The sequence below is a fragment of the Chenopodium album genome, chromosome 24, assembly GCF_948465745.1.
Source record: "Chenopodium album chromosome 24, dcCheAlbu1.1, whole genome shotgun sequence".
In the NCBI taxonomy this organism is placed as follows: domain Eukaryota; kingdom Viridiplantae; phylum Streptophyta; class Magnoliopsida; order Caryophyllales; family Amaranthaceae; genus Chenopodium; species Chenopodium album.
This window is the reverse complement of record NC_137857.1, coordinates 25,245,036-25,258,496: the sequence shown is the minus strand read 5'-3', so window position 1 is coordinate 25,258,496 and position 13,461 is coordinate 25,245,036. Positions and strand designations below refer to the sequence as shown.

Sequence of the window (13,461 nt, the reverse complement as noted above, 5' to 3'; positions counted from 1 at the left end):
AAAAAAAGTGTGAGGGAGAAGAGAGGAGAGAGAAAATACCGATATATAATAATGTTGGCAGTGATGATAAATTGTAAAAAAACGTGGCATCTTATTACTGGTGGTGCACACAGTTTAACATGCACCATGGTGCATGTTATATTTTGCGTGGCCATAACTTCCTCATTATTCATCGGAATTGGGCTTATAATTGGCCGCCCTTTAAAATAGGCCTCTACTTTATTCTACTCGTATTCATGTGCGTATTAAGGGACTTTGCTCGTTCTTATTACATGAAGAAATACGACGAAGCAATAATCAAAACTTACAAAGGTATCTATCTACTATTGATTTATTAAAGATACTCTAAACACGTATTAACTTAACCGTCACAGATACTCTTCACCGATATAATATAAACACGTAATCTCCTCTACCATAACCTTAAAGATCATCATATGACAACAACATCGACAATGACGGACGGAGCACAGTCCGCCGCATTAAACTACACCTTATTAAAAACACCCCACCATGATCATCACATGCAAAATTTGTCTCTTCACTCAATTCTTCTATTATACCCCAAAATTACGTAATCATACACCAAACTTCCCACTTTTTCCCTTTCTTTTAATAGCCAAAAAATTAAATAAACTCAAACCCTTAATTAAAAAAATTCAAATAAAATCCAATTAAATTAAACAAAACAAAATCCAATTAAATTAATAAAATTAGATGCTTTGATCATGACTTATGATAGTTAGTTACTCCAATCACATTTCCTAATTTCATCACTCCTTCACTCACTCAAACTCACTCACGTTTTTCTTTTCTCTCTCACTCGTCGAGTGATGGGCCGCAACTCACTGAGTTCGGCAGAACTCGCATCGGACGACAATGGCGATCTAGGGTTTCGTTCCAATCACGACCGATCTCTCTTCAAGCGCGCTCATCCTCTTCCGCATAATTCCGACGCTTTCAAATTTTCCGATCGCCAATCTTCTAGCGCCGGTCACCGGTTTCGTTCGCGTCGGAAATCGTTTCAATTGAAAGGAAATTCGTTGATTTATGGTGTGATTTTGCTTGCGGTGTTTGGATTTGCGTTCGCTTCAATGGTGTTGCAGAGTTCGATTACTTCGGTGTTTAGGCAAGGCGGTGATGGCGGTGATGCGTCGACGCGCGGGTTGAGGCTTGGGACTGGTTTGAGGTTCGTCACTTCGGCGAGGTTTCGAGACGAAGGTCGCCTTGATCTGCTTAGGAAGTTGCCTAGGAATGGCGTTAGACCTCCTAAGCTTGCTCTTGTAAGTTGTTCTTCTAATTTTGTATTATATTATTTTAATGTTGTGATTAAATAATACAAATTATAATAATAGAATGATCTATTTGTTCGAATTAAATTGATTGGTATAGTAGTCCTTAACGAGCTAGTAAGCAACTAAGCATTAATTTAACATTAATAACAACGATCGGATACGTGATTTTGTGATGAATTTGCAAATTATTACTCCCTCCGTCTCTAAATGTTGCTCATGTAACAACATTTAGAGACGGAGGGAGCATGGTTTTACGAAGTTTAATTCGAAGTATTTTTTTTTTCCTTGGAGAGATTTCTTGTTTGATGTTCATACTAATGTGGATGGCTGTTTGCATTTTTATTCTGGAAATGGAAACTTCAATTTCATAGTCATGCATTGGCAATTTGGCATTGTCAGCTGATCCAAATAGATGAGACGAGACTCTGGCCAAATAGATGAGAGAATTTGAGAAAGAACAAAGTTTATCTTTTGATGTTCTTGGTGATTGATTGAGAATTGATTATTTAGGTTGTAATGTTAGACCAAAAGGGTGTGATAGTTTTTTCTGATTTCAGGATGGAGTTTTATGGAGAATATGGGGTAATTAATTATGTAGTGTTGCAATTTTCTTAGGAAAATGAGAGAAGTTTGCGTGAGAGATTATCACTTGAATTGCATGAACTGTGGAGAAAGCATTACGATTTTGTGGAAATTTGCGAGAATCACAGCTCAAAGTTTGATTAACAAATTGAATGTTTCAGTGGACAAACTTAAGCTCTTTAACTTTGAGTGTCTCAGTATCCGGAGTATCATAGATTCATAGTACCTTCTAGAACTATGCTATATTGCTATGTCAACTTGTATGGGCTCCAATCGCTGTATTTCACTTCCTTTTTGATTTCTGACTATAGTTGAAGGAATAACTTGTAGTCGGTCTGTTACTTTTCTAGCTTAAGATCAGGCCATTGTATGGGCTCCAATCACTGTAATTCACTTCTTTCTCACATTATGGTTCAAGGTGTTTCTTTGAGCTAGTGCTTTTATAGGTGTAGCTAGCTTTGGAGTGGCGCATTGTTTATTTCACTTTGATAAGGACTCCTAACTTCAAAGTTGTTTACTTTGACAGTGCGGTAACCAAAAATATAATATTAGAGTATGCAAGTTTACAAATAGCCTGTTTTATTGTTGACTTGTCAAAATATTGGGTATCAGTCTATGACAATTTATTCATTCTATTTTACGTTTTTAAAAGATTAGAATAATTGGGCGTGAGTCTATGACAAACTTTTTTTTTTTATTTTAAAAAAAAGAGATGATCAATCGGGGAAATATGCAACAACTAAAAGAGTAGAAGGATAAAGATCATATTTGCCATCTTGTTATGGAAACTTCAACTTTTTTAGGCTTTGAACCTTTACTTGTATATGTTAAGGGGTCATAAACGAGGGTAGTACATCATATTGTTTTTCCAACCCATGTTTTATGTGCAACTGACTCGAAGTACCTCGTATGGTACCTTATAAATTTTAAATTCATTGAATTAGCCAGTAAATTTCTATTGGTTGGCAAACCTTAATTGGGTTCATCAATGACACATTTATGATGCTGCAGTTTGAATCTTCCTATTTCTTCCAAGCCGTTCTTGATGTGTAGGCTATGTTTACTCGGACTCTTCATTTCATCTGAAGTATTTGTGTCAAATCCTTGACACTCCGGCATGGGTATGGAAACTTGACACCTCATCAATAAAAAAAAATATGAATTAGTTTTTAATAGAATAATCATGTCTGACACTTGGTCATGAGTATGAGAGTCCGAGTAACATATTGTGTAGGAGATATAAACAGTGGAAATGGTTGGACTAACATTGCTTAATTTAACTACAAACTCAGTCCTCTTTGTATGAAATTCTATTTATTGTTAGATCCCTTATGCTGAAAAATTATACTGAAAGTTTGTGATTTATATCAAAAAAGAAAAGGGTTTAAAACCTGTAATGTTGACTTAATGGTCTAAGCAAACAGCCTTTGGTCTATTTTAGCTGGTAAAGTGCTCATGGTTCATATGTAACTTTAATTGCAAATGAATTCTATCAATATTGTCGAATATTCTCTCCTGAAAGGGAAAACAATGTAAAGAGACGTGTAGCTAACTAAAGAAAGCAAAAGACGGGTTATTATTTACTCAATGTCGTAAGCTTCCGTAAAATTCTTCTAACCTGTAATAACCCTTCTGTTTGATGTGGTAAAAGTTTTATAAAAAATATGGCAACATATGATAGTACTCCCTCCTTTCTACTCCTCTTTTCAGTGAGATTATTTATATGTATTTTTTAAGTATTTCATATTGTGTCAGATTTTAGGTAACCTGAAGAAAAATTCTGAGTCATTAATGCTATTCACAGTGATGAAGAATTTACGACATATTGGCTACACGCTGAAGGTATTCTTTTGAATTATGCATCGTTCTTTTTCCTTCCGTATCATGTGTGTATGGTTTATTTCTAAATTAGGTCACTGGGTTATAATTAACTGAAAAACAAGTTTCACTGTCTTTTCCTGCATTGAGTTCTGGTATTATGAAAATTAGCAATATGTTAGTTTCACTAAAATAAAACTTGTCTCTGTAGTTTTCCATCTTTCAATATAGTCAGCATTGGAGCCTGGGGTAAAAAAGAGAGTTGGGGTGGGAGGGGGTAGGAGTGTGGGGATAGCATACTAAGAAGCTATTTTCATCATAAGAAAGCTATGGTGTCTCTTCTTCATATTCATCTTTTCAGGCTTTACTGCTCCTCTTAAATGAAATCTATTTGAACTCTGCATTACAGAATGTCTGTTTTCTTGTTTATAACTTTTAATAAATTTAGATTAGAACCCTCATGCGCAATTGTGTTGTTTGTTGGCAGTTGTATGCTCTCAAGGATGGTGAAGCACGAACAATGTGGGAAGAAATAGGAGGTCAAATGACAATTTTAAATCTGGAAAGATATGACCATTTTGATTGGTCCCTGTATGTTTGCTCATTAACTATTGCACTTTATTGGATGATTGTAGTAAGAGAAGTTTTTGCACCATTAATCACTTACATCAATCAGTTGGCTGTCTGAAGTAGTTGATATGATATATTTGTTCTTTTATTTATACAGATTTGAAGGTGTCATTGCAGACTCTCTTGAAGCAAAAGAAGTAATATCAAGGTATCTTCTACCTTTCTCTTGCTCATTTTATATGGAAGATATATATTTTGTCCACTGCATTTAGTTTTTCTTTAATTGAACTTGGTGCTACTGAGGTATGGTATAATTTTTTAATTGCCAGGTTCGCATATATTTTACCATTCTGTGATAGTGTGGATTAGTGTCAGTTGATTGTCCCACCTTTAAATTGTCTCTTAGATACAGATGTTCTGGTCAGTGAGTTTTATATTTGTGCAGCCTCATGCAGGAGCCATTTTGTTCTGTGCCACTTATATGGATTATTCAAGAGGATAAGCTTGCAAAGCGCCTTCTACATTACGACAAAATGGGTTGGGACCATCTTATTTCCCATTGGAGACATGCACTTGGCAGAGCTGATGTTGTTGTCTTCCATGATTTTTCCTTACCGGTAATTTATTTAACTTATGGTTTAATATCAAACTCCTAATATTCTCTAGCTTTTTAAAATTTATTTTCATTTACAAAAGATATCTTTTTTGGTTGAGATTTTGCTTTGCTATCCTCAGTTTGTATCATTATTTTACAGTTATTATATAGTGCCCTTGACGGTGGAAATTTCTTTGTGATTCCTGGATCACCGAAAGATGTGTGGGCTGCCGAAAGCTACCTTAAAACCCACTCCAGAAATGATTTGCGGAAGAAAAATGATTATGATGTAGATGATGTGCTGGTTGTGGTTCTTGGAAGTGCCTTCTTCTACAATGAACTATCTTGGGATTATGCTGTTGCAATGCATACTATTGCACCCCTTCTTGCTAAGTATGCCAAGGGGAAGGATGCTGCTGGATCCTTTAAATTTATTTTTTTATGGGGAAACACTAGTAATGGATCTAATGATGCTTTAGAGGTAAATATTCATCACTATTGTATACTCTTAAGTGCTATTTCTTTCTAAATGTATGAGTTGGATTTTCACACCAAGAAATGAGATTTGATTGTAGTTTCAATACTGAAGTCCCCCATTACAATTTACTACTAAAAGCCACTCAGTTATGAGGATAGATTGATACGGTTGACTTGTGAAGACATGCAAGGCATATTAAATTTACTGAGTTTAATAGAGATCAATTTTGAGGAGAAAATCATATGATGTAATTGTCCATAAAAGTATTTATTATATTGCAAAAGTACAACAGTGCCAAGATATGTATTCTAATTAGATATATATATAAATTTTTTTAATTTTTATTATTGCCATTTTTAAGACTTTGTTTGACTGCGTATCTGTTAATACTGAAAGTAAAACATACCAAGATACTTGAATATAGCTTCATAAATGCCATTTCCCATAAGAATCCAAGTTTAGTCAAAAGACTCCTATAGGAAAGCTTCTAGCCTAGAAGAATTATTTGGAAAGATCATGTACATAGTTCATTGAGTTATATAGCCTATTTCCTAGTCCATTGTTTTGAAACCTTGAACATTAAGCATGCATTTTTGTTGGCTATTTGTCTAGTATAGGGTAAAAATCTATAATGTAGTATTATTATTGAAAAATCAAATTACTAACCAAACTAATCCTTTTGTAAAGCTTATGTAAGAAAGGAAGTAGCTCTTATAACTCCCTGGTACTTGTTTATGTTTATAATGTCGGTCATAATAAGAGCACAGACTTGCTGCTCTCTGAACCTAATAATCTGACTTTTTAGTAGCAATCATCTTCTTTTGCCATTTATTGTATTCTTTCTTGCATTCTAATGTTTTTTTCATTTGATTTAGGGTGTTGCTGCTCACCTACGTCTTAGTCCTGGTTCCATGAGGCACTATAGCCTGGACCATGATGTGAATGGAGCTTTATTGATGGCTGACATAGTTCTATATGGATCATCACAAGAAGAAGAAGCCTTCCCATCGTTACTAATTAGGGCAATGTCTTTTGGGATTCCTGTAGTTGTACCTGATCTTCCAGTCATAAGCAAATACGTGAGTGTTTATTTTTTTTTTTTTTATACATCCAAATAAGTTTATCATGAAAATTGAGAAACTATTTTTCGAATTTGTCTGTCATAAAATCATTTCGGAAAATGCAGGTTGTTGATGGTGTCCACGGAATGATTTTCTCTAAACATAATCCAGATGATTTGCTGAGAATCTTCTCGCATTTAATATCAAGTGAAGGGAAACTCTCTGAATTTGCTGGTGCAGTTGGCTCTTCCGGGAAGCTTCTTGCTAGGAATTTACTAGCTTTTGAATCCATAACCGGCCATGCAAAGCTGATGGAAGATGTGCTTCATTTTCCTTCAGATTCGTTGCTTCCTTCTCCGATATCTCAGATTCGACAGGATTCATGGGAATGGACTTCCTTTAGTGAAGTGATGGAACAGACAGCTGGCAACATGATTAGTAATGATGATGAAGGCAATACAGTAGAGGGGTCTAGCATTGTTCAAAAGCTGGAGGAAGATTTTAATAGTTTTGCGAACTTGAAAAATATACCTGTGGAGAACAGTGATGTCATAGAAAGGGATCTTGTGAGCAATGAAGATTTGGATGGTGTTGAACAAATAGCAAGCTTTGAAGAGTATGAGAGGCGAGAAATGGATCAGGCATTACTTTTTTTTTTTTTTTTTTACTCCATTTCTTTTTCAGTTTGTCTTATGGACTTGCTACAGGAACTCATGGGTGTCATAATTGTCTGGTGTACAGACTGACGAAAGAATGGAGAAGGACCCTGGTAATTGGGATGAGATATACCGAAATGCTCGTAAATCTGAGAAACTCAGGTTTGAAGCAAATGAAAGGGATGATGGAGAGCTACAAAGAACGGGTCGTCTAATGTGCATTTATGAAGTTTATAATGGCGCTGGGACATGGCCACTTTTGCATCATGGTTCCCTGTATCGTGGTTTAAGTCTTGTAAGTTCTATTATCACCATTTACTGTGAAGATCATGGGAGCTTTTTTTTGAAAATTTTACATGTTGATTTAGGCAACTGATGAAATCCTAGCTTTAATTTATAGTATTGTGTGTTCAATGAAACTGTAAAGCCCAACTGTCAGGCTAATAATGAAAGTTAAGATGTGGGTTTGCAGGTTGTTATGTATTATAATTCTCTAATTGCATGATTTTTATTATTTGGAATTACCTTTGTTCAGTGCATAACTTATTGATTAATCTGTTGTACTCATCTTTTTCTGTTTTTCTAATTGCAGTCTAGAAGAACACGAAGGTTAAGCTCAGATGATGTGGATGCAGCTTATAGGCTTCCCATCTTAAATGACCCGCACTATCGGGATCTCCTCTGTGAAATGGGGGGCATGTTTTCTATTGCACATAAGGTGGATGATATTCACAAGAGACCGTGGGTTGGGTTTCAGTCATGGAAAGCTTCGGGTAGAGAGGTAACTTTACTGCAGTATTTTTTTTCCTGGGTCTTAATCTTGCAACTTCTGTTAGAGTTTTACAAGAGTACAAGCCTTAATAAATCCATATGAAATGGGCTGTAACACTGGTATACTAGGCCGTGCTTATTCCTATATGAGATCAGACTTTAGGTTTGATCTTGTGGTGGCAAAACAGGTTTCACTGTCGTTAAAAGCAGAAAAGGTTCTTGAAGAAACAATACAGCATCAAACCAAAGGAGAAGCTATATACTTCTGGACAAGATTGGATATGGATCTAGGTCTTTCAGAAAGCAACAGCTTGACTTCCTTTTGGTCAGTATGTGATGTCTTAAATGGAGGATACTGCAGGTAATGGATCTGATTGTTTATATATATATTTTTTTCTTATGAGATGTCTTGTAATACTCCATATATTTCACAATATTCTTAAAGGCTGGTTTTTGGATGTTATATCTTCTGCTTCCTTACTCTGCTTAATTAAATTCTTCAATGCTCAATTTATAATTGATGTTTCAACTTAAGGTGAGAAGGCAACGTCTTGTTGTTGTTAATTTGTCCTTTTCCAATTTTATGTAAGCAAGTTTTTTCTGGACTTTTTTCCGTGGCTATTTCTTCCAGAGGATATTAAATTGTCAGATATTGTTGTTATATTTCCTCTCTTTTGAGCTTCTGGATTGATCATTTTCTCCGTTCTGTTTTTTGGAATTAGTCTGTACATGGAACACTGACAGTGAGAGTTAAAGTGAAAGAGCCATAGAGATAGATTATAGAACAGTTTTTTTTATTTTTTATTTTTTTTATTTTATAGGAAAATAGAACAGTTAAGTTAAATAATTTGATTATGACTGAGAGGGACCCTACTTGACCTTCCTATGAGGCTCTGATGCACAGGAAGCTGTCAATTATTGATTTACCCATATTAAAATGCTTCAGAAATATGGGACACATAGGTTTGAGATGTGCTCTAAAATTCTAGATATTAGCATAATATTTGCTTGAAATAAAAGTCTATGTAATAGATTGATTTTCTAGCTTAGTATTTCTGAAAAAAAATTCAAATGAATAAAGATGAAAGCTTGCAATTTTGACTGATAATGGCAGAAATTGATACAAAAGTGATAGGTCAATAGCTTTAGGCTATTACTCTCCTTGATAACTTTAGGCTATCACTCTTCTAGTAACTTAAGGTTACCATTCTCTCAACATATTTTCTCACAATTCACATAATCCTCTCCTGCCTTCACTACTACAGTATATATACTAAAGCCACATTACAAAACATTAACCTAATATCAATTGTTCTTGTTCTCTACTGCTGCCATTCAGAATCAGAAATCAGTCCCATGCTCCCCCTCTCCTTAGTGCTTTTTTAATTTCTTTTGTCTTCCAGTGCTAGTGTGCTACTTTGTTCTTTATTGGCTTAGTGGTGGTAGACACTGGGTCTATAACAGTGTACTACATAATACTACCTCTGTTTTTTTTTGGTTGACACATATTCCTTTTTGAGTAGGTTTTTTTTAGTTGATGCGTATTCCTTTTTGGGAAGTTTATTTTTAGTTGACACAACTACAGACTTGATAAATTAAGCTAAACACATGGTCTACCCCTTTAACATCCTCTCTCCTCTCTTTTAAGTATGTGCCTAAATTGAACGTGTCATCTAAAAAAAATGGAGGAATTATGGAGTATATGAAAATGCTCAGAAGTAAACAAATTTAACTCATTGTAGACCTCTCATTTTTTGAATACCAAAAAAAAAAAGTAAGATTACTTCTCTTTTTCTTCAGCTATTCAAGATTAGTTTGCCAGCCATCAATTCCACTAATTCCTCAATAGAACTTATTGAAACTTATATGAACTTATTCAAACACGTGCAAATGAAGGAAGTAGTGGAACTTATTGGACCTGATTGAAACTTATTTGAACTTTTTAGACATGAAACTTTTTTTTTAGGTGAAGAGAACACACCCTAACTTCTCTAGTCATCCAGGCTTCCAGCTGGCATATTGTACTTATGCAGAATTATTGATCTACAATAGCCACATCCATTGATAAAAGGTGATTTAATGGGGCTTATAGCTGTGATTTGTGAAATTTAGAGTTTATGGGCTTGTCTGCAATGACACTGTTTGAGGTGTGTATCATTTCAGCTAACTCTCTCTCTCTCTCTCTCTCTTCAAGAAAGGCTGTGAGAAACACTTCAGACCTTATTTATCTCTATATACAAACTTTCCACTCTTCTAGTTCTAGATTTTTTTTTTCCTTTTCATCTATTTCTGGTTTACACACCACTTGATTTCTTTCTAGATTTGTATGTACCTCAAAAATCCAATCTTGAATTGCAAACTAATTTAAAAGAGAGAGAGGGGTGTACTATACCTGTCTTATCTGTTATTTGACTTGGATTCAAGGGATATTCTATTTTCTTCATAAGTAGGCTTATATGAAATGAATATGTCTCAAGTGATTTGTCTTTAAATTTAAATGGACTCTAGTCATTTTTGGTGTGCAATATACCAATTATCTTCGTACAACTTTACACCTATTTGCTGTTTGAATAAATAAATAAGAACCTTAACCCCAGCAGTATAACATAAGATACACAGGATCTATGTTACATGGACTCGGGAACGGGTGTCGGACACGGACACATCCTATCCTCCAAGTTCCAAAATTTTAGGACATGGAGACTCACGGGTACGGGGACACGTCAATACGTCACTTAAATTTATACAAATAATTATATATTACCAAAGCTTTAAAATTTTCATTATGTCTACCCCTATTTTTTTATTTTAATATTTTCCTCGGTAAATTCTCTTACTAAAATGGCAATCTTCTTCTCTCCATCTGCTCTATATCAATGGTGGTTTTTGAACAAAATATGTTTTTCTTTCATGCTTATTCTCTTTTTTCCTCTCCACTCTTAATGGAGTTGTCCGAGTGCATAGTGAAGGAAGGGTCGGACACGTGTCCCGTGTCCGTGTTTTGTTGACACGGACACTTCGCGACATAAGTCGTATCGTGCCAAAATAAGGACCCTGGTGTTTCATGGGACAATGCGTGAAAATTCGTTAGAGAACATCGTATTAGGTTACTTGTTTCCAATACCACTACCAATCTCTCCTTTTTCAATGGAAGTTTGGCTTTTACTTCCCTGCCTGCAGTCCAATTTGCTGCTATATGTGGTGCAGAGTAATAAAATTCATTGTTTCTTAGCACATGTTAAAGAAAATTTGTATTTGATTCGAAGTTGTCATCTGCAAATACACTCCTTGTCCCCAAATAAAATTCCCATTTGCCTTTTGCACGCGTTTTTAAAAAGGTGAAAAAAACTGAGAAAGTGGGGTTTGGAGGATTAAAGGTGAATATAAAATACAAGATACTGAGGTTTGATTGATTAAAAGTGATTTAACTAATATATTAAGGTGAAATGGGATTTCTATTCAGTGATAAGATATTTTGTTGAATTGTGATTATTAATTGGGACGAAGGGAATAAATCATTCTAATGCATCAAATATAAAAAGTCGAGAACTAATGGTGAGGCATATGAAATATAAGTACTTGTCTTGTTGTAGGGAACTTTCCTTCCTAAATTACCACTTTATTTCTAGTTGGTAATGTTAATCATTCTCGAACATTTTCTTCTAAGTGATGTGTATTGTGTTCTCTTTTTGCCCTTTAGGGGCTTCTCATCTCCTCAACTTATAATAGTGCCTATGCTAAATTTATAGTCGTTTGATTATGTTAATAGAGCCACACACTGAGTGAGTACGATAATACAATTTGCTATTTCCAAACCCTTCATGGCTTCATATAGCTTAAAACTTTACATATATCCAACATAAGCTTATTGTTTAAAACTTGACAATTTTTTGCTAAACGTGAATACTTCTTAATTTTCTCAGAACAGCATTTGAAGATGCTTTCAGGCATATGTATGGCTTGCCTTTAAATGTTGATGCCCTTCCCCCAATGCCTGAGGACTCTGACCACTGGTCTGCCTTGCACAGCTGGGTCATGCCAACTCCTTCGTTTCTAGAATTTATGATGTTTACCAGGTAACTGTAAAGAAAGGACTCACTTTTTCTGTTTGCTCTTGTTTGATATTCCAAATTTTACTTAGAACTCTTGAAGATGTCACCCTTGATATAGAAATATGACAATGTGTTGTTACAAATTGCAACCTTCTCTCAGGATGTTTGTTGATTCTCTTGATGCCATACATAATGACAGTAGTAAAATAATTTCATGTCCATTGGGAGTTTCGGAAGTTGAGGTATTTTTTTTTTTTTTTTTTTTTTTTTTTTGCTAAATTGATGCGTCCATCCCTATGACCTATGTATAACTGGAAAAAAAAAATTTAAATAAAATTGCCTATTTCTTCCTGCAGAAAAAGCACTGTTACTGCCGGGTTTTGGAGCTTCTAGTTAATGTCTGGGCTTATCATAGTGCAAGGAGGATGGTATATGTCGATCCACGTACAGGTCTGCTTGAAGAGCAGCACCCAGTAGACCAACGGAAGGGATTTATGTGGGTTAAATACTTCAACTTTACACTCTTGAAAATCATGGACGAAGACCTTGCAGAAGCTGCAGATGATGGTGACCTGCAACGTGAAGCCTGGTTGTGGCCACTGACAGGGGAGGTGCATTGGCAAGGTATATATGAAAGAGAAAGGGAGCAAAGATACAGGATAAAAATGGATAAGAAACGGAAAATTAAGGAGAAACTTTTTGAAAGGATGAAGTATGGATATAGACAGAAATCTCTTGGAGGATGAGAAGTCTCTAGTGCTCAACCAAAATTTGTTATTGGAAGGCACAGATTCCCCCCAAAATACCTGACCTTTTTACTTCGTTGGGAAAAGGATAAAGCCAACCTACGCCAGCGACATTCTTTGCTAACCACCTTAACAGATCACTCATTACTGTGCATATATATATATTCATATTTTATCGGGGGTGAAATACCTACAAAGTATGGAGTGGAACAGATGACTCGTCGACAGGAGCTTCTTGTTATCAGATTACTGAAGTTCAAACAGCGACAGATGCATGATGAATAGGTTGCGAGAAGCAATGTCATTTGTTAATTATTTTTGCTTACTAATTGGTGCTGATAGAACATGTATAGTCTACTGCAATTGTATATTTGACAGTGGCATGAGGTGCAAATTTTGTTCCGATTTGTTGCTATATCTCTCGTAGTATAGCACTATAGCCATTTGATTCAATACATTTTAGCTCCAGATAGACTCATACAGAATTATAAGTAAATCACAAGCCATTAAGGCATCAATTTAAATTCATATTATATTATACAAGTTCGCCATCCATAGCCTAAATAATTCTGTAATACACACCCAAGTGGTCGGTTTTTTGCCATCAAAAGTTCAAATCTTGAACTTTCATGCAATCAATAATTTCAGGGGTTGTTTGGTTTATTAGATTGGAATAGATTTATAGAGTTCATACTAGAGGTATGGATTCTAAAACTTATATTAGTTTAAATTGTTAGGTTATATTGCTCGAATGGATAATATATGTATGGGGTAGAGCTAGAAACCCTGGGCCACTAGAGTATGAGATTTTGTAGTTAAAAAACTTCACCAAACAAA

At 35.1% G+C, this 13,461-nt stretch overlaps 1 protein-coding gene across 1 annotated transcript; it reads left to right on the top strand.

Annotated features, from left to right (window-relative positions):
• Positions 1 to 625: 625 nt before the first annotated feature.
• Positions 626 to 13,039, top strand: LOC145611531 (uncharacterized). The gene is made up of 14 exons (XM_081666871.1): positions 626 to 1,283; positions 3,633 to 3,719; positions 4,183 to 4,286; positions 4,423 to 4,473; positions 4,711 to 4,882; positions 5,021 to 5,341; positions 6,214 to 6,417; positions 6,525 to 7,040; positions 7,141 to 7,350; positions 7,648 to 7,836; positions 8,015 to 8,187; positions 11,750 to 11,902; positions 12,039 to 12,120; positions 12,235 to 13,039. The coding sequence occupies exons 1-14, from the start codon at positions 834 to 836 to the stop codon at positions 12,622 to 12,624; spliced, it is 3,102 nt and encodes a 1,033-aa protein (XP_081522997.1). The 5' UTR covers positions 626 to 833; the 3' UTR covers positions 12,625 to 13,039.
• Positions 13,040 to 13,461: the final 422 nt, after the last annotated feature.